Here is a 19,005-nt window from a genome sequence, read left to right as displayed (position 1 = left end):
CCCAGTAACACTATTTCGAAAGCTTGACGAGTTTCAAAATTTATAAAAATGGGTATCTAATGATTCAAGTCTTCTATGATTTGTAATCAAATGTGATACCAAATCAATTAAATTGTAGATCTTGCCGTTGATTATAACTCCCTCCTTTTTGTCATCATTTTCCACATATTCATTTTTAGGGAGACATATCAAGAGTCTTTTATATTGCTCAGGATACGAATGAAGTAATCGGTTTGCAACACTTGATAAAGCTTTAGATAAATCTTCTTTTTTGGTGGTTTCAAGGTTTAAGAATTTTGAGTGGTTGAGTGTGATGAATGACATATTTTCTGAGCAGTCTCTCATAGTAGTGTTATACCTATCGACACGTCAAAGGGCATTTTGAAGCAAAATCAATTTTGCTTATTCTATAGTGTCTTAGTGTCTTAGTGTCTATATTCTACAAATATAACTTGATCTGAGACAAGGAGATGGCCGTTTAATAGTATCTTCACACCATCCAAGGGCATGGAAACTTAGTCCGATAAACTCTAACTGTATAGTTTTGAACTTCAAAGAGCGAATAAAATGACAACCGGTATGAGAACAAAATTTTTCTCTACACAGTTTCTATAAACAATCCTGTAGAAATTTCCCTTTACACAGTATTTAGGCACTCTAATACAGACTTTTTGATTTCCTCATTGTGTGTTTGCACAAAGTACCCCTTTAGACCAACAAAAAAATCAAAATCAATTCACTCCAAGTGTTGGGTTTTAATTATAATTTTTTAAATGGGGTCTGTCGCTTCACTAGCTCCAACATATGAACTTGTCCGATCGGTATGGTCCATTCGAGAGTTAATGTGCTCACCACTTTCCAAATCCTGTAATAAGTTTTCTGTTTTATTTTTTGAAAATAGTGAATCGGTATCCCCATAGTAAGCTTGAACTTATCCCTTCTCCGGCCATTGGAACTTACATGGTTCAATTAAAATTCCAACACGAGTTTCTTGGACATTTTTGAAGTTGCACTACCAACGGCAATATTTTATTGAAAATCACAGTTCTTTTTTCACTATTTAAAATGACCATATCGAAGTCTATGATCACGAACGATGTGAAATTTGACTTCACAATGCTTTGGACACATTTTTTGGGTCAGTTAAAACGTCAGGATAACTCCTGTGGCGTACAATCTTGTACATTTTACCAAAGGCTGAATTTAAGTAATTTAAAAAATTTCTTTTTCAACCACCGTTTTGCCACGAATCGTTTACTAACAAAGGTTTCCACAAAGGTCTTCATATATGACTTCTGATCAAACTGGAGGGCTTTATGTATCTTTCTGATCTTTAAGCCGTTGGCCAGCATTCGCCGAAAAAGGACGTAGCGTGCGTCAATATATTGTTTCGGATGAAATTCGGCAATAATTTTTCGTTTTGAAGGTGTTCAGTGCCTACCCCTATATTCTACCAATGAAATATTATAGGGACTCTATCTATATAGGGGTCTATTTATGCACGGGAAGTCGAAAATCCTTTACCGAGTCATGATTTCCACTGGTATTTCACCATTGATTTAAAAAAAAAACATCCTTGCGGTCTGTTCTCCCCAAGAGTGGCGATGTCAGAGGGACTTGGATCACAAGATTTGTCCAGCAAGTTGTCATTCCCATACGGTAAACAGTAGTCAAATATTGCCAACTGATAAATGGAGTTCATATCCAAAAAACACAATTTAATTTTCACCAGTGCGTTGTCCAGTCGGATCGGTTTCGAAAATACAATTTCCGTGGAAAGCATGCCCTTTGCTTATTGGCCTCTCTATAAATAGATGCTGAGCCATGTCAGTAATCATACCTATTTTGTATACTGATTTTAAGAGTTAAATCCATCACCAGATTAGGAGTTGAAAAATATTACTCCAAGTCTAACCCCAATTCCTTTTAAATTCTGACCGTGTTTCAAGGGACAATATCCAACAATGTCAATACATCACTTGCCAGGTACTTTTTACAGTAATCCTTGCCATTTTAGCATCATCCCTTGGCCCTAGCTTTTTTAGAAAATTCATAGACGGCAGTGGTGCATTAACGCTCGTAAAGTAAATTAATAGACGCTTCAATGGGTGGCAATTTTTCTTCACGTAGACTTTAGGTAAAGTTGTAGTACGACTACAGGCATGTGCACTTGCTCTTTAAAAATCTTACATTTCTTCATCTGCAAAGTGCTGTTAACGGAGGAGAAAAGTATTAAAATCATCGCTGTTTTTACTTGAATTGATTGAATTAAGGATTTAGGAAAAATACTCTACAAATCTAAAAATCGGATTTTATTCAAGTATGGATTACCATTTTTAACTGTTTACCATTTGAATCCTAAGAGCAGCAACTTCTCAGATGATTTTGGTAAGATCTTATATGAAAAAGACTCGTCTATCCATGCTCCATCTACAATTTCACTTTTCTGCAAATGTGCCAGCACTGGTAGTATGAAATTCAAATCATAGTTGCAAAAGTGCATTTAAACTCGTATAAAATATTGCTGCTTAAGGTTTAAATTACAAGACTTATGAACCAGTCCACGAAAATTACGTCGCCTTATAAAATGGGATTACTTAAATGATCATAGTCACTCACTAGTATTTCCCTACTACCCTAAACAAATTTTTCATTACAAACCCAACACATTCCTTTATTTTTAATATCTAACTCGTCCTCTGGTGATATACTCACGAAATGATTTACGTTGTGCAGCCGTGAAATTGACTTATTTGCACTTATTTGCTGTTTTAATAGGTATAACCATAGCTGCGCGCACACAATTTCTCCCACCTAGAGTCTTAAATACCTCTACTAAATTACTTGGTATTACTGGCATCTCTTTCCACATGGGCGTAAGAGACGACAATGCCTTCATATTGTGTAAATCGATTCAAGTTTGATGAATCGTACACGTCCATGATCTTAGCTTGTATATCCAATTCCACCTTGTCACTTTGCAAGAGCAAATTTGTAAATTCTGAAAACACAAAATGGTAGTATCATCCAAAACCATCTTAACCGACTGTTAACCATAACGGTTACAGTGCCTTAAGGGTTATTTTATTTTTAATTTGGTGTAGAATCTTGAAAACATTTTGGACAATAATGTCGCTAAATATAGTTTTTCCTTGACTTAAACCCGACTAATGTTTGTTTTTGAAGGAAATTTCCAATTGCATCGGTTTGCTGGCAGGTTCGCAAAGAAGCCACACCCAAAGTTTCACTGATTCAATGGACGGAAACCTCGCCAAAAATAATATACCATTTTTATCTTTAAGTTGCACCTCTTCACATTCTGTATTGTAGTGTACCACAGAAACACCAATTTTTAAATGCTCATTAGTCCTCTTAAGAATGAGTTAAAATCTACTTTCAGAAGCACTGACCCCTTTCAATCCCCATTAGCTGCCAAATCCTCCAAAAGTATCTTATTAGCTTGCTTTTACTGGGGTTTATATTCTGCTATAAGGTTCCTGTACTTGAAGCATTCCAAACCCGTATTAAAACGAAAGCGCTGTACTCACTTAAAACCCTTCGAATCTGCATTATACTTTACACACCTCCTTCCCCATCCAGAACTTAAAACTGAATTCTTTCTAAGGTTAGTAGCACTTATCTAACCTTTCTATAAATAATACCATTGATCCACTTCTCATCTCATTATAATTTTCTACCCTATAATAAATACTTCCCACCCACTTGGATTCCCACCCACACACGTTTGCAGGTAATGTCAGTACAACTATCTGGACTTTTAATTTGAAACAAAATATGTTTTGACCGATGGATGATTTTATTCTGTCCATAACCCCTCCCTAGTTAGTTTTTCAAGAAGCGCTCGAATATTGCAAACATAGGAAGGGACTGTGTTAACTTCATCCGTATGGATACTACCACTTGTAAAAGTATTTAACGGATTTCCAAACTCAGCTCTAAAATCATAAACATTACGCAATGTGGTGTCAGCTAAATAAAAATCTTGTAAAAAAGGGACTGAACTTGCATTAATTTGCCCTGCTTTCCCAACATCAAGGTTACTGTGAGGGATAGGCACCTGCTCTCTTAATAACCTCGTAACCTAGCTAGGTGGCACTTGCTCTAAAAGGCGGTCCAAAAAAACTGCATCCAGACCAAGATCCCTTACAAAATCGTCTAAATAAAAATTGGGAAGCTATATTAATTGGGTTAATCCTCGGACTTAGCCTCTCTAACGTTCACTTTCCATGGCCCTATACAGAGACTGTCGCGAAATGGCGTCGGCTAATGTCTCTATGACCTGAATGTAATGAGGTCTCTATGTCCTGAACCTGAATGTAGTTTCAGTTGATAATGCTGGTATAAGAACCTAGAAAAATTAAAACAGCTTACTGCCCCCTTGAAACAATTTCGATTTCATACTGAAAAGAAATTTATATGATGCTGAAGGAGAATATAATATTTGCCTGAAAATTTCTTGAGGGGGCAGAGTACCTGTTGGACACGGAAACTCCACACTACCGCCTAAGGATTTAAGAGCCTGAAATTATTCCTTACTTGGGGGCAAATTACCCATAATACAAGCTAAAAGTTCAAGGATCAGAAATTATCCCATAAACTGGGGTTAGTTGCCTCCTTTACACCAGAGTCATTACAAAGTTACCCCTTGAAATGTACTTACGGAGAAGATGGTGGTAATAGTGTCCATTAGCAGGATGTTTGTTGCCCCTATGCTATAAAAATCGATCATTAGACTGTTAATCAGTAGATTGAAAACGTTCTTGGGAATCTGTAAAAGAATAAAAACTTATTTTTTTCCTTGAAACACTTACGGTAATACCCTCAAAGGAAATAACCTTTGAGGTTATTTCCTTTGGTCAAAAATGTTTGACCAGAGTCTTCGTTTTGCAATCGGACACGCATATTTGTAGTTAATTTTAATGTTTTTACGTGTGCCCATAAATTAGAATTTTTCAGGCAAGCATTCATTTCGTCTGCAGGAGTTGATCTAGTTATTATAGGTAATGCTTGCCTGAAATCTCCCACAAGCGATATTAATGTGCTGCCAAAGAGTTTCGACTTCCCTCACAAATCTTTCAAGCATTGGTCTTTTCGATTTGGGCTCCAAACGACGTCATTTGGAAACATGAGTTATATTTTCTGATTTGTGACAAAAAACGCTTAGATTCTGACGTAGTTCCAGTAAGAAAAGTCTTCAATGGCTCTGGTGGTGCAGCCAATAGAGGAAGTTTAACTTTTCCTGAGGTGCAACACATTCCCATTGTTTCACCATTGAATTTCAAGGCCTTGCAATAGGAACAAATTTTAGACATAGTCCCGATTTGAACACAACTACTTAAGCTGTAATCATCGACTGGGCTGTACCTGAATGCCAGGCGATAACTTTCAGGTTGCTCTGATTCCTCGGCACGCTTTCTTTTCTTACTTTCTCTATCAGCAGCAAGCCTGATTTCTTGCTGTTCTTGTGATTCCTCGGCACGCCTTCTTTTTTCACTTTCTCTTTTAGCAGCAAGTCTGGTTTCATGTTGCTCCGGTAGTTCCTCGGCATGCCTTCTTTTTTCACTTTTTCTTTTAGCAGCAAGTCTGGTTTCATGTTGCTCTGGTAGTTCCTCGGCACGTCTTCTTTTTTCACTTTCTCTTTTAGCAGCAAGTCTGGTTTCGCGTTGCTCTGGTAGTTCCTCGGCACGCTTTCTGTTCTTTCTTTCTCTATCAGCCTCAAGCCTGTTTCTTTGCTGTTCTTTTGATTCCTCGGCACGCTTTCTTTTCTTACTTTCTCTATCAGCAGCAAGTTTTTTGGCATAGACTCTTTGAGCATCTTCCTCGGCTGTTGCCATTGTAAGTTCATCAGTCATTTTACAGTTAAACATTAATAGATTTCTACGCATGTCTTAACGCATGTTTTAAATATCTTTAGTGACGTCACCGTCATAACAAAAATGACGACCGCTAACTTCATGACGTCAGTCAACATACAAACATGACGTCACCCGACAGACAGACCCACACATCCACAGACAACTTATTTTTATATATATAGATGTATACTAGATGTTGGGGTGGCGCTTCGTGCCTCCCCCCCCCCAAGCCCCCCCGCGCGCGTAAGTCGTTAAGCGACATATTAGTTACGCGCCATTGTAGTTGTGTCCCTGTTTCCCACCTGTGAATATAGATATATATATATATATATATATATATATATATATATATATATATATATATATATATATATATATATATATATATATATATATATACTACGTAAAACTTGCGAATATACAACATTCTTGGCTGTCCCATTGTCTGTGCATATAAATAAATCGTCAGGTTTACCGGCTCTTGAACATGCAAGATATAATTGTTTATGGGAAAAACAATCTGTATTCAGATTTATACCTCATTATTCTAATGGTTGCCCTTGAGCTTTGTTGATGGTGATTGCTAATAGAACATTCCCCGTGTCCCCGTCGTCATTTATATATCCCCCTGTGCCCCTTGGCGTCCCCGTTGTTGTTGTTTCCCTGTGTCCCGGTCGTAATTTGTGTCCCAGTGCTTTGTTGATGGTGATTGCTAATCGAACATTCCCTGTGTCCCCGTCGTCATTTATATATCCCCCTGTGCCCCCCGGCGTCCCCGTTGTTGTTGTATCCCTTTGTCCTGGTCGTCATTTGTGTCCCGGTGTCCCAGTCTGTAATTTCTCTTTGAGTGTCGCGGTCGTCATTTATATTCCCTGTGTCCCGGTCGGCATTTTTGTCCCGGTCGTCATTTGTGTTCCGGTGTCCCGGTCTGTAATTACTCTTTGAGTGTCTTGGTCGTCATTTATATTCCCTGTGTCCCGGTCGTCATTTGTGTCCCGGTGCTTTGTTGATGGTGATTGCTAATCGAACATTCCTTGTGTCCCGGTCGCTTTCTCTTTGAGTGTCTCGGTCGTCATTTATATTCCCTATATCCCGGTCTTCATTTGTGTCCCGATGTCTTGGTCTGTAATTTCGTCAGTCGACAAACATGACGTCAGTCGACACACAAACATGACGTCACTCGACACACACACACACACACACAGAGACAATCTATATATATATAAATAAGTTGTCTGTGGATTTGTCTTGTCAGGTGACGTCTTGTTTGTGTGTTGACTGACGTCATGAAGTTAGTTGTCGTGATTTTTGTTATGACGGTGACGTCATTAAAGATATTTAAGACATGCGTTCACGTAGAAATCTATTAATGTTTAACTTTAAAATGACTGATGAACTTACAATGGCATCAGCCGAGGAAGATGCTCAAAGAGTCTATGCCAAAAAACTTGCTGCTGATAGAGAAAGTCAGAAAAGAAAGCGTGCCGAGGAATCAAAAGAACAGCAAGGAAACAGGCTTGAGGCTGATAGAGAAAGAAAGAAAAGAAAGCGTGCCATTCTCAGGCGAGAATCATAAATTTTTACAATTGTACTTCATCAGTGATAGAAATTCTGAATTGAATGCATTTATGATACGATAACGCATTGTGTCGATAACAACGTTGGAGAAATTTTCTTTTTGGATGCGCCAGGAGGTACTGGTAAAACGTTTGTGATAAAACTGATTTTGGCATCAATTCGATCAAAAAATGATATAGCGTTGGCAATTGCGGCATCCGGAATAGCCGCAATATTGCTGCCTGGTGGAAGAACTGCTCATTCCGCCTTGAAATTGCCTCTGAATTTGTATTCTACAGAAACTCCCACGTGAAATATTTCCAAATCAACTGGGATGGGTAAAGTATTGCAGCAATGCAAACTTATTATTTGGGATGAGTGCACAATGGCACACAAAAAATCGCTCAAGGCTCTGGATCAATGCTTCAAAGATTTGCGAGGGAAGTCAAAACCCTTTGGCAGCACATTAATATTGCTTGCGGGAGATTTCAGGCAAACATTACCTATAATACCTAGATTAACTCCTGCAGACGAAATGAATGCTTGCCTGAAATTCTAATTTATGGGCACACGTAAAAACATTAAAATTAACTACAAATATGCGTGTCCGATTGCAAAACGATGACTCTGGTCAAACATTTTCAGATCAATTGCTGGCAATTGGAAACGGAAAGCGCTCACAGTAGACTCAATTTCAGGACGTATACAACTACCTGCTGATTTCTGTAATTTAGTGACGTCCAAAAATGAATTGATTGAAAAAGTATTTCCGAATATTCTAAAATATTATAAATGGCTAAGTGAAAGAGCGATTCTCGCACCCAAAAATATAGACGTCCACGAAATCAACAATATTGTTTTGACCGAGATTCGAGACCAGGCAGGCCTTTAAAAGTCAGTCGGCACAGTTTTGGAACCAAATGACGCGGTTAATTATCCATCTGAATTTTTGAATTCCGTGGATCTTTCAGGGTTTCCACCACACGTGCTACAACTATAAATAGGCGTACCAATAATACTTTTAAGAAATATCAACCCACCAAAGCTTCGCAATGGCACGCGACTTGCCGTAAAAAAAACAATGGAAAACCTAATAGAGGCCACAATCTTGACAGGGCTTTTTGAGGGTGAGGCTGTTCTTATTCCTCGCATTCCCATGATTCCAACGGATCTGCCTTTTCAATTTAAAAGATTGCAATTCCCAATTTGATTAGCAATTGCAATCACCATTAACAAAGCTCAAGGTCAATCATTAGAAAAATGTGGTATAGATCTTAATACTGATTGTTTTCCCATGGAATATTGTACGTTGCATGTTCGAGGGTGGGTAAACCTGACAATCTATTTATATGCAGCGACAATTGGACAGCGAAGAATGTTGTATACTCGCAAGTTTTACGCAGTTAGTTTGTATTGTATCTATCTATCTGTCTATCTATATAAAAACGAGTTGTGTGTATGCATGTTTGTTTGTTTGTAAAAAGAGCGTTCGCATATGACGTCATTATTAGTACATACGGCTTTGTATATGCACAGACAATGGGAAAGCCAAGAATGTTGTATATTCGCAATTTTTACGTAGTTTGAAACACATATATAAATCTATCTATATTCACAGGTGGGACACAGGGACACAACTACAATGGCGCGTAACTAATATGGCGCGTAACAACTTACGGGCGTGGGGGGCTTGGGGGGGCACGAAGTGCCCCACCAACTAGGTGTTGGGGTGGCGCGAAGCGCCACCCCAGCAGCTAGTATATATCTATATATATAAAAATAAGTTGTCTGTCTGTGTGTCTGTCAGGTGACGTCATGTTTCTGTGTCGACTGACGTCATGAAGTTAGTTGTCGTCATTTTTGCTATGACGGTGACGTCATTAAAGATATTTAAGACATATATGTTCACGTAGAAATCTATTAATGTTTAAGTTTAAAATGACTGATGAACCTACAATGGCAAAAGCCGATGAAGATGCTCAAAGAGTCTATGCCAAAAAACTTGCTGCTGATAGAGAAAGTCAGAAAAGAAAGCGTGCCGACGAATCAAAAGAACAGCAAGGAAACAGGCTTGAGGCTAAAGAACGCAAAACCGTGCAGTTAGATGAAGATCCACCTGGACAGCGAGAGTCAAAACATATCAAAACTGAAAATGATAGCGATGATGATTGGGTTTGGGATTTTTACTTGGATAAGGTCATCAATGCCTACCAGATTTTAGTTAAAAAAACAAAGGTTCGGCGATATGTATTTCATAGTGAAGCTGAAAAATAAAGAAGAAAAAGAAAACTGAAAAAAGAAAAAATGTAAAAAACTAAAAAATACTTAAAAGAAAAAACACTCAAAGAGAAATTACAGACCGGGACACAAATGACGACCGGGACAGAGGGAATATAAATAACGACCGGAAATGACGACCGGGACAGAGGGAATATAAATAACGACCGGGACACTCAAAGAGACATTACAGACTGGGATACCGGGCCACAAATGACGACCGGGACACAGGGAATATAAATGACGACCAGGACACAGGTATTTAAGAATATCGTTCAAAGGTATTTTTAATTGTAAGAAGACCGTTGAAAGAGAAATTTCTAATTGTAAAATGACTGAAGAACCTACAATGGCAACACCCGAGGAAGCTGCTGCTTGCCTGAAAAATTCTAATGTTTGGGCACACGTAAAAATATTAAAATTAACTACAAATATGTGTGTCTGATTGCAAAACGATGACTCTGGTCAAACATTTTCAGATCAATTGCTGGCAATTGGAAACGGAAAGCTCCCAGTAGACTCAATTTCAGGACGTATACAACTACCTGCTGATTTCTGTAATTTAGTGACGTCCAAAAATGAATTGATTGAAAAAGTATTTCCGAATATTCTAAAAAATTATAAAAATAATAAATGGCTAAGTGAAAGAGCGATTCTCGCACCCAAATATATAGACGTCCACGAAATCGACAATATTGTTTTGACCAAGATTCGAGACCAGGCAGTCCTTTACAAGTCAGTCGACACAATTTTGGAACCCAATGAAGCGGTTAATTATCCATCTGAATTTTTAAATTCCATACATCTTTCAGGGTTTCCACCACACGTGCTACAACTAAAAATAGGCGTACCAATGATACTTTTAAGAAATATCAACCCACCAAAGCTTTGCAATGGCACGCGACTCGCCGTAAAAAAAAACAATGGAAAACCTAATAGAGGCCACAATCTTGACAGGGCCTTTTGAGGGTGAGGCTGTTCTTATTCCTCGCATTCCCATGATTCCAACGGATCTGCCTTTTCAATTTAAAAGATTGCAATTCCCAATTGGATTAGCATTTGCAATCACCATTAACAAAGCTCAAGGTCAGTCATTAGAAAAATGTGGTATAGATCTTAATACTGATTGTTTTTCCCATGGACAATTGTACGTTGCATGTTCGAGGGTCGGTAAATCTGACAATCTATTTATATGCAGCGACAATTGGACAGCGAAGAATGTTGTATATTCGCAAGTTTTATGCAGTTAATTTGTATTGTATCTATCTATCTATCTATCTATATAAAAACGAGTTGTCTGTATGCATGTTTGTTTGTTTGTAAAAAGATCGTTTGCATATGACGTCATTATTAGTACATACGGCTTTGTATATGCACAGACAATGGGAAAGCCAAGAATGTTGTATATTCGCAATTTTTACGTAGTTTAACTCCTGCAGACGAAATGAATGCTTGCCTGAAAAATTTTAATTTATGGGCACACGTAAAAATATTAAAATTAACTACAAATATGCGTGTCCGATTGCAAAACGATGACTCTGGTCAAACATTTTCAGATCAACTGCTGGCAATTGGAAACGGAAAGCTCCCAGGAGTGGGAAAGCCAAAAATGTTGTATATTCGCAATTTTTACGTAGTTTGAAACACATATATAAATCTATCTATATTCACAAGTGTGACACAGGGACACAACTACAATGGCGCGTAACTAATATGGTGAGTAACGACTTACGCGCGCGGGGGGGCTTGGGGGGGGGGGCGCGAAGCGCCCCACTAACTAGGTGTTGGGGTGGCGCGAAGTGCCACCCCAACAGTTAGTATATATATATATATATATATATATATATATATATATATATATATATATATATATATATATTGTTGACCATCCCCTTGAGAGACTTCATTTCTTCCCTCCCATTTTTTATGCGTACGTACCTGTTAAATATTCAACGAGCAGCATTTACGCTGGACCTGTTATCTCCGTTTTTTCTATAGCAATGTAGATTTAGCAACTGAAGCTATTTAAAACTATCTTTTTCAGCGAATGAACGCTTTAGAAGAACTTGTACAGATGACATACAGATTAACCTCTTCATGGTGGACCACGTATGCATGCTGGAAGGTAGCGGAAAAGGTCACATGTGTTTTTGTGAAGAAGACCGATGCAATAGCGCTAATTTATGCAAATACGATGGCTTTTTGACGGCCGTGGCTTTGTTGCTATTTTTGGCTGCTTTGCATGCTTAAATCATGGAAGAAGCAGCATATATTAATCAATATGGGAGGATCTCAATCGCGATATGCAAAGTATGTGATAAGAAATTGGCTTTCATGCAGTGAATGGCTTTAAACAAACGCACATTTTTAAGCTCCAACAGTTTTTGCTTATTTGGCAGTCCGATTTTGGCCCTCTTGACTTAGCCTTATAGAGTGTGTAACATTTTTTCTTTTTTTTTCATTCTCTTTTTTTAACCTGTGAAATAGCAATAATTTTAAAGTGTCGTAGATGTGAGGAAAGATGAAAGCAGTTTTTTTAAGATCAAGGTGGCTTTTGCTTAGACAAGCATCCCAGAAGTTGAATTTTTCCTAAAGTTTTATAATTTTTCTGTTTTGGAAAAATAGTGAAGACACATTCCTTTTCCCTGTGCGTCAGAGCCAATTTTTATTGTAACATTTTATCGCATAAGTAGTAAAGAGGAAAACCTATATGAAAATAAGAAAAAATTTGATAAAGAAAAATTTGAAAATGTGAAGTAAGTTACAGCAGAGCTGTCACTCAAAATTTTACAAAATCCCAAAATTCACTTGCTAGGACAGGTATAGGAAGAAAATCCAAACATAATAAGTGATAAATACGCAAGAGTTGCCGGAGTTTTCCGGATCAAAGCTGGGATCTCAAAAATATATAAAAATTAAAGTTCGACAATAGAGTAGCCTAGTGGAAGCCCTGCAGATAAGCTTCACCTAAACTTTACTTAGTATGCAACTCTTTCTGTTTCTGCCAGTTGGTTATATGATTAGACCCCCTCCCATCTCCAAAATGCGCACCAAGTATGCGAAAGAAATATGTTTAATTGAAGGCTGTATCCAGGGAGGGATATGTGGTTTGAATCAGATTTCTTCTAAATGTTCGCCTGACTCGTAGAAAGGCGACAAAATAGCATATTACCAAATCTTTGTAGTACTATTTACAGTTTTGCCCCCCCCCCCAAAAAAAAAAATCCTGAACACGGCCGTGGTCTGATTGTTTCTTGTTTAATTTTATTCTTTGAGGTTGATAAAATAAATAAAGCGATGTTGCAACTTGAAATTCGTAACTGTAAATTTTAATTGTAACTATTTGTTCAATATGATCACCTCTGAAAAAAAATTAAATAAATCCCCGTAAGTGATCTTCTTTCAAAAATAATGGCAGAATTCAATATCTTTACGAATGAGAGCTTGAAAGCTCTACGAAAGGGTTATCTTATGAGCTGAAGTTGATTGTGTGATTTCCATAATATTCATTTGCTCTCTTGGGGGGTTTTCACTTTTTCAAAACTCACGCAAATTTTCTTTTGTTTCTGGCTTTTGATGGCAACTTGAAACTTATTGAATTTTATATATTGGGAATCACCATAAAAATATGATTTTATCATTATTATTATTATTATTATTATTGTTATTATTATTATTATTATTATTATTTATTTTTTACCTACGCTATATAAAGGTGTAATACGTGGAATAACACAAAGAAAAATAAAGCAATACAATCCAAATCAAAATAGAAATCACAAGAAAAACAGTTACAGAATAGCACATGAGAAACCCTTAATACTAAACCAAAGAGAAAAAATAAAAAAGGATGGGGAAAGAAGAAAGGATAAACAAAAAAAACTCACAACTTGTAGAATTTAATAAATCAGTAATGTTGAGAAATATGGAAGCAATCTGTATTTATTGTTACGATTATTTAATATTTACCCACTCCTTACAATACTAAAGAACTTGGAGTAACAAAAGATAAAAACAAGAGCTAAGAGCTCATATGGCACTTGTGACGAGTCAAGAAGAGCTAAGAGTCAAGAGCACATATGGTACGAGCTCTAACAAAATTCTAAGAATCAAAAATTCTAGAATCAATTTAAAAGAAAAGTCGGAAGCTTAATGCTGGTCAGGATTTAAAATAAGAGCTCTGAGTCACGATGTCCTTCTAAATATCAAAATTCATTAAGATCTGATCAACCGTTCGTAAGTTAAAAATACTTCATTTTCACCTATTAGTAAGATAAAATACCTCAATTTTCAGGTTTTCCAAGAATTCCGGTTTCCCCTCCAACTCCCCCCAATGTCACAGGATCTGGTTGGAATTTAAAATTAGAGCTTTAAAGCACAAGATCCTTCTAAATATCAAATTTCATTAAGATCTGATCACCCTTTCATAAGTTACAAATACCTCTACTTACAAAATTACCCCCCCCCCCAAACTCCACCAAAGAGAGCAGATCCAGTCCGGTTATGTCAGTCAAGTATCTTAGACAGGTTTTTATTCTTCCCATCCAGTTTCATCCTGATCTCTCCGCCTTAAGTATTTTCTAAGATTTCGGGTGCCCCCCAACTGCCCCCCCCCCCAATGACGCTGGATCAAGTTGATTTTTAAAATAAGAGATCTGAGTTACGAGGTCCTTCTAAATATGAAGTTTCATGAAGATCCGGTCACTCCTTCGCAAGTTAAAAATACGTCATTTTTTCTAATTTTTCAGAATTACACCCCCCCCCCAACAGAGCGGATCCGTTCCAATTATGTATATCACGTATCTAAGACTTCTGCTTACTTTCCCACCAAGTTTCATCCCGGTCCCTCCAATCTTAGCGTTTTCCGTGATTTTAGGTTCCCCCACCCCAAACTCACTTCAATGTCACCAGATCCGGTCAGGATTTAAAATAAGAGCTTTGAGACACGTTATCCTTCTAAATATCAAATTTCTTTGAGATTCGATCACCCGTTCGTAAGTTAAAAATACCTCATTTTTTCTAATTTTTATAATTACTTCTTAAATTTACGTAACTACACTTCTTGAGTGTGTTAGGTATAATACATAAATACCAGTAATTTTCTTTCAAAAGGCCACAGACTAAGAGAACCAATTTTCGTTGTTTTTTAAGTTAATCACACCCCCCCCCTAAAAAACAAACAAAGAGCCTGTGTATGTACATGCAGTCCTTTGAGTCTGCAAGGCTATCGAAATATTCAACACCCGACTTTAGAATAATATCAAAAATGATTACCTTGCCGTTTTGAATTATCGATACCGTTCTTTATAGGTAGGAATTTTTTCATACATTTCAGTTACAATTTTATCCTTATCTTTTGACATAGATTCTTTGAATGACTTCCATTTCTGCTCATCAAATTCATGGAAAACGTTTTAAATACGTATTTAAATTGTGCATTTGAAAAGGTGGCCTTTGAAACAGGTGAGAAATAACTGGGGTCCGCGTTGTCTGTGCCCAATTTTCCGCGTTGTCTGTACCTCATTTTTCTAATCTTTCAGAATTAACCCTCGCCCCCACTCCCCCAAAGAGAGTGGATGAGTCCCGGTTATGTCAATCACGTATCTAGGACTTGTGCTTATTTTTCCCACCAAGTTTCATCCCGATCCCTCCACTCTAAGCGTTTTCAAAATTTTAGGTCCCCCCTCAATTCCCCCCAATGTCACCGTATCCAGTCAGGATTAAAAATAAGAGCTCTGAGACAAGATATACTTCCAAACATCAAATTTCATTAAGATCCGATCACTTCTTCGTAAGTTAAAAATACCTCATTTTTCTAATTTGTGGAAATTTAACCCTCCCCAACTCCCCCAAGGAGAACGGATCCATTGCGATTATGTCAATCACGTATCTAGGACTTGTGCTTATTTTTCCCACCAAGTTTCATCCCGATCCCTCCACTCTAAGCGTTTTCCAAGATTTTAGCCACCCCCTCAATTCCCCCAATGTCACCAGATCCAGTCGGGATTTAAAATAAGAGCTCTGAGACCCTTCCAAATTTCATTGAGATTTGATCACTCCTTCGTAAGTTACAAATACCTAATTTTTTCTACTTTTCAGAATTAACCCTAGCCCTCCCACTCCCCAAAACAGAAAAGATCCGTCCCGGTTATGTCAATTATGTATATAAGACTTGTGCTTATTTTTCCCACCAAGTTTCATCCCGATCCCTCCACTCTAAGTGTTTTCCAAGTTTTAGGTTTCCCCCTCCCAACTCCCCGCCTCGTCACCAGATCCGGTCGGGATTTAAATTAAGAATTCTAAGACACGATTTCCTTCTAAACATCAAATTTCATTGAGATCCGATCACCCGTTCGTAAGTTGAAAATACCTCATTTTTCTAATTTTTAAGAATTGCTCCCCCTCCCCTAACTACCCCAAAGAGAGCGAATCAGTTCAGATTATATCAATCATGTATCTGGGACTTGCGCTTATTTTTCCCATCACGTTTCATCCCGATCCCTCCACTCTAAGTGTTTCCCAAGATTTTAGGTTTCCCCCCTCCAACTCTCCCTAATGTCATCAGATCCGGTCGGGATTTAAAATAAGAGCTCTGAGACACAATATCATTCCAAACAGCAAATTTTATTAAGATCCAGTAACCCACTCATAAGTTAAAAATACTTCATTTTTTCTATTTTTTTCCGAATTAACCGGCCCCCACTCCCCCCTCAAGATGGTCAAATAGGGAAAACAACTATTTCTAGTTTAATCTTATCCGGTCCCTGATACGCTTGCCGAATTTCATCGTCCTAGCTTCCCTGGTAGTGCCTAAAGTAGCAAAACCGGGACCGACAGACCAACAGACCGACAGACAGACAGACCGACAGAATTGGCGATTACTATATGTCACTTGGTTAATACCAAGTGCCATAATAAACAAATAGAGGAAAAATAACGACTGAAAAACCTGATAAGGTGATGGTGCGGAGAAATACAGATAAAAGTGGCATTTGAAAGCTTTCTGTGTAGTTCTTCCAATTTTACAGAAATATCAGGAACAAGAAAATTGTTAATGATAGCCCGGTTATTTGTCAAAGAAGGAAGAAACAACAAATATTAGGAGAATCCCAAAAAAGCGCTTGGATCATACTTTAACTCTACGGTTTGTACGTTTCTGGTTTTTATATTTTTATTAAAACTCCTTTTTATATAGTTTGCTTACTATTAGCACAGGTGGCTTCTACTTACAGTTCATTATCAGTTACTGATAATTCAAACTGTTTATTACTTAGTCTTCAACAATCGTTTTAAAAAACCGAAGCAATTGAAGAAACATACAAAATCGTATTGTATACCATTAGACTAACAAAATTATGAACTGTATCTCCATAACAACCAAAACTAAATTTATCAGAATAGCTAAATCAAAAATGAATAAAAGAAAATCTTGTCAATGCTATTACTTAATTGTATTATCAGGTAAAATCTCTGCTTTTCTTTTTAATGACTAACAATATCTAAGCATTGTTAGACATCGGAGTTGATACATATTGGATGTATGTATATGGTTCAAGGAGCTGATGCTCCCTTCCGAAGCAGTAAAAAAACCTTTAAGGGATATATATACCAGTATCAATATGCCAGGGCGCTATACCAGTGCACTTCTGCCCTGTCAATTTGAATACGCATGGATAATGAATGTGATGGGAAACCGCACCAGTAGTGCCATATTATAACCAAAAGAATCGTGGAAAGAGCTTAGATTGTATGAACAGGATCGTATGAGATCATTTTCAGCTTATCAGAGGCCTTTTCAACTGACGTATTATCAGAGGCAACGCTATAGCGTTGCCTATAGTAAAGGTCATACGGCTCCAATGTTTTATTATTTATTTATTTTTCCCAGAGGCAGTTCATATAGAAGGGGTCATCGCATAAATTGGGAAGGGGTCATTTGATCGGAAATTAGAAATTCTAGTCCCCTTTAAGAGTCAAAAGTGATCGGAGGGCAACTATCCCTCCGATCCCCACGCCCTTTTGCTCACCGCATATACATCTGGTAGAAATTTTGAGATAGCCATTTTTTAAAAATAGTTCAAAGATCATAGAACAAAAACTCTGGTATCGACACAACCCACCAGGCTCCGGGGGCAGGCGCTGTAACTTGTGCCGTGGGGCATGTAGGGTTTTAATGGAAGGGAAGCTCGTACAAATTTCAGAGAGGGCTCATTTGATTGCAAACGTAAAGATATAGTTCATTTTTTAAGAATCAGAAGAGATCAGAGGGCAATTAGGCCCCCCTCCACGCCCTTTTTTCATCAAACCCATCAGATACGACGTTGAGAAAGTCATTTTGTTAAAAATAGTTCGAAGATCCTACAACAAAGACTCTAGTGTCGACAAAACCCCCCAGAGCCCGGGAGAAGGCGCAATAGGTTATGCCCTTGAGGCATATATGGCTCTTATGGCAGGGATGCTCGTATAAACTTCAGAGAGGGTTCATTTGATTGCAAATGTAAAGTTATAGTTCATTTTTTAAGAGTCAAAAGAGATCGGAGGGCAGCTAGGCCCCCCTCCACGCCCTTTTTCTCAAACCCATCAGATACGACATTGAGATAGCCCTTTTGTTAAAAATAGTCCAAAGACCATATAGCAAAGACACCGGAATCGACACAACCTCCCAGGACCGGAGGAAAGTGTTGTAGGTTATGCTCTGGAGGTAAATATGGTTCTTATGGAAGCGATGCTCGTATAAACTTCAGAGAGGGCTCATTTGATTGGAAATTAAAAGTTATAGTTCACTTTTAAAGATATACATTTTAAGATATAAATTTTGAGACAACCATTTTGTTTGCAATAGTTCAAAGATCAGATAAGAAAAACTCGGGTTTCGACACAACCCCCAGGACCTGGAAACAAGTAAGTTGTGTCCTGGGGGCATATATGGCTCTTATGAAGGGAAAGGTCGTTAAAACTTCAGAAAAGGCTCATTTGCTTGGAAATTGAAAGCTCTAGTTCTGTTTTTATCCGATCCGAGGGCAACTAGCCCCCCAGCCCTTTTCCTCCAAACCCATCCGATAAAAATTTTGAGATAGCCAGTTTGTTAAAAAATAGTTCAAAGGTCATATAAGAAAAAGTCCAGTGTCAATACAACCCAGGGCCCGGGGGCAGGCGTTCTAAGTTATGCTTTGGGGGCATGTGCATATGGTTCTTATGGAAGGGATACTTGCATAAACTTCATAGACGGCTCATTTGATTGGAAACTGAAGGTTTTAAATCACTTTCTAAGAGTCAAAAGAGATCAGAAGACAAC

General features: G+C 37.8%; 1 protein-coding gene across 2 annotated transcripts in view; it reads left to right on the top strand.

Moving 5' to 3' along the window:
- The window catches only part of LOC136031758 (UPAR/Ly6 domain-containing protein qvr-like), a 48,465-nt gene extending 36,111 nt beyond the window's left edge, over positions 1 to 12,354 (top strand). For both annotated transcript variants that reach the window (XM_065711490.1, XM_065711489.1), the window contains one exon: positions 11,755 to 12,354. In XM_065711490.1, the coding sequence (XP_065567562.1) occupies positions 11,755 to 11,960 (206 nt within the window). In that variant the 3' untranslated portion in view covers positions 11,961 to 12,354. The remainder of the gene's footprint in view (positions 1 to 11,754) is intronic.
- The last annotated feature ends 6,651 nt before the right edge of the window (positions 12,355 to 19,005 follow it).

Source organism: Artemia franciscana, chromosome 10 (assembly GCF_032884065.1).
Source record: "Artemia franciscana chromosome 10, ASM3288406v1, whole genome shotgun sequence".
In the NCBI taxonomy this organism is placed as follows: domain Eukaryota; kingdom Metazoa; phylum Arthropoda; class Branchiopoda; order Anostraca; family Artemiidae; genus Artemia; species Artemia franciscana.
This window is presented reverse-complemented; position numbering and strand designations above follow the sequence as displayed.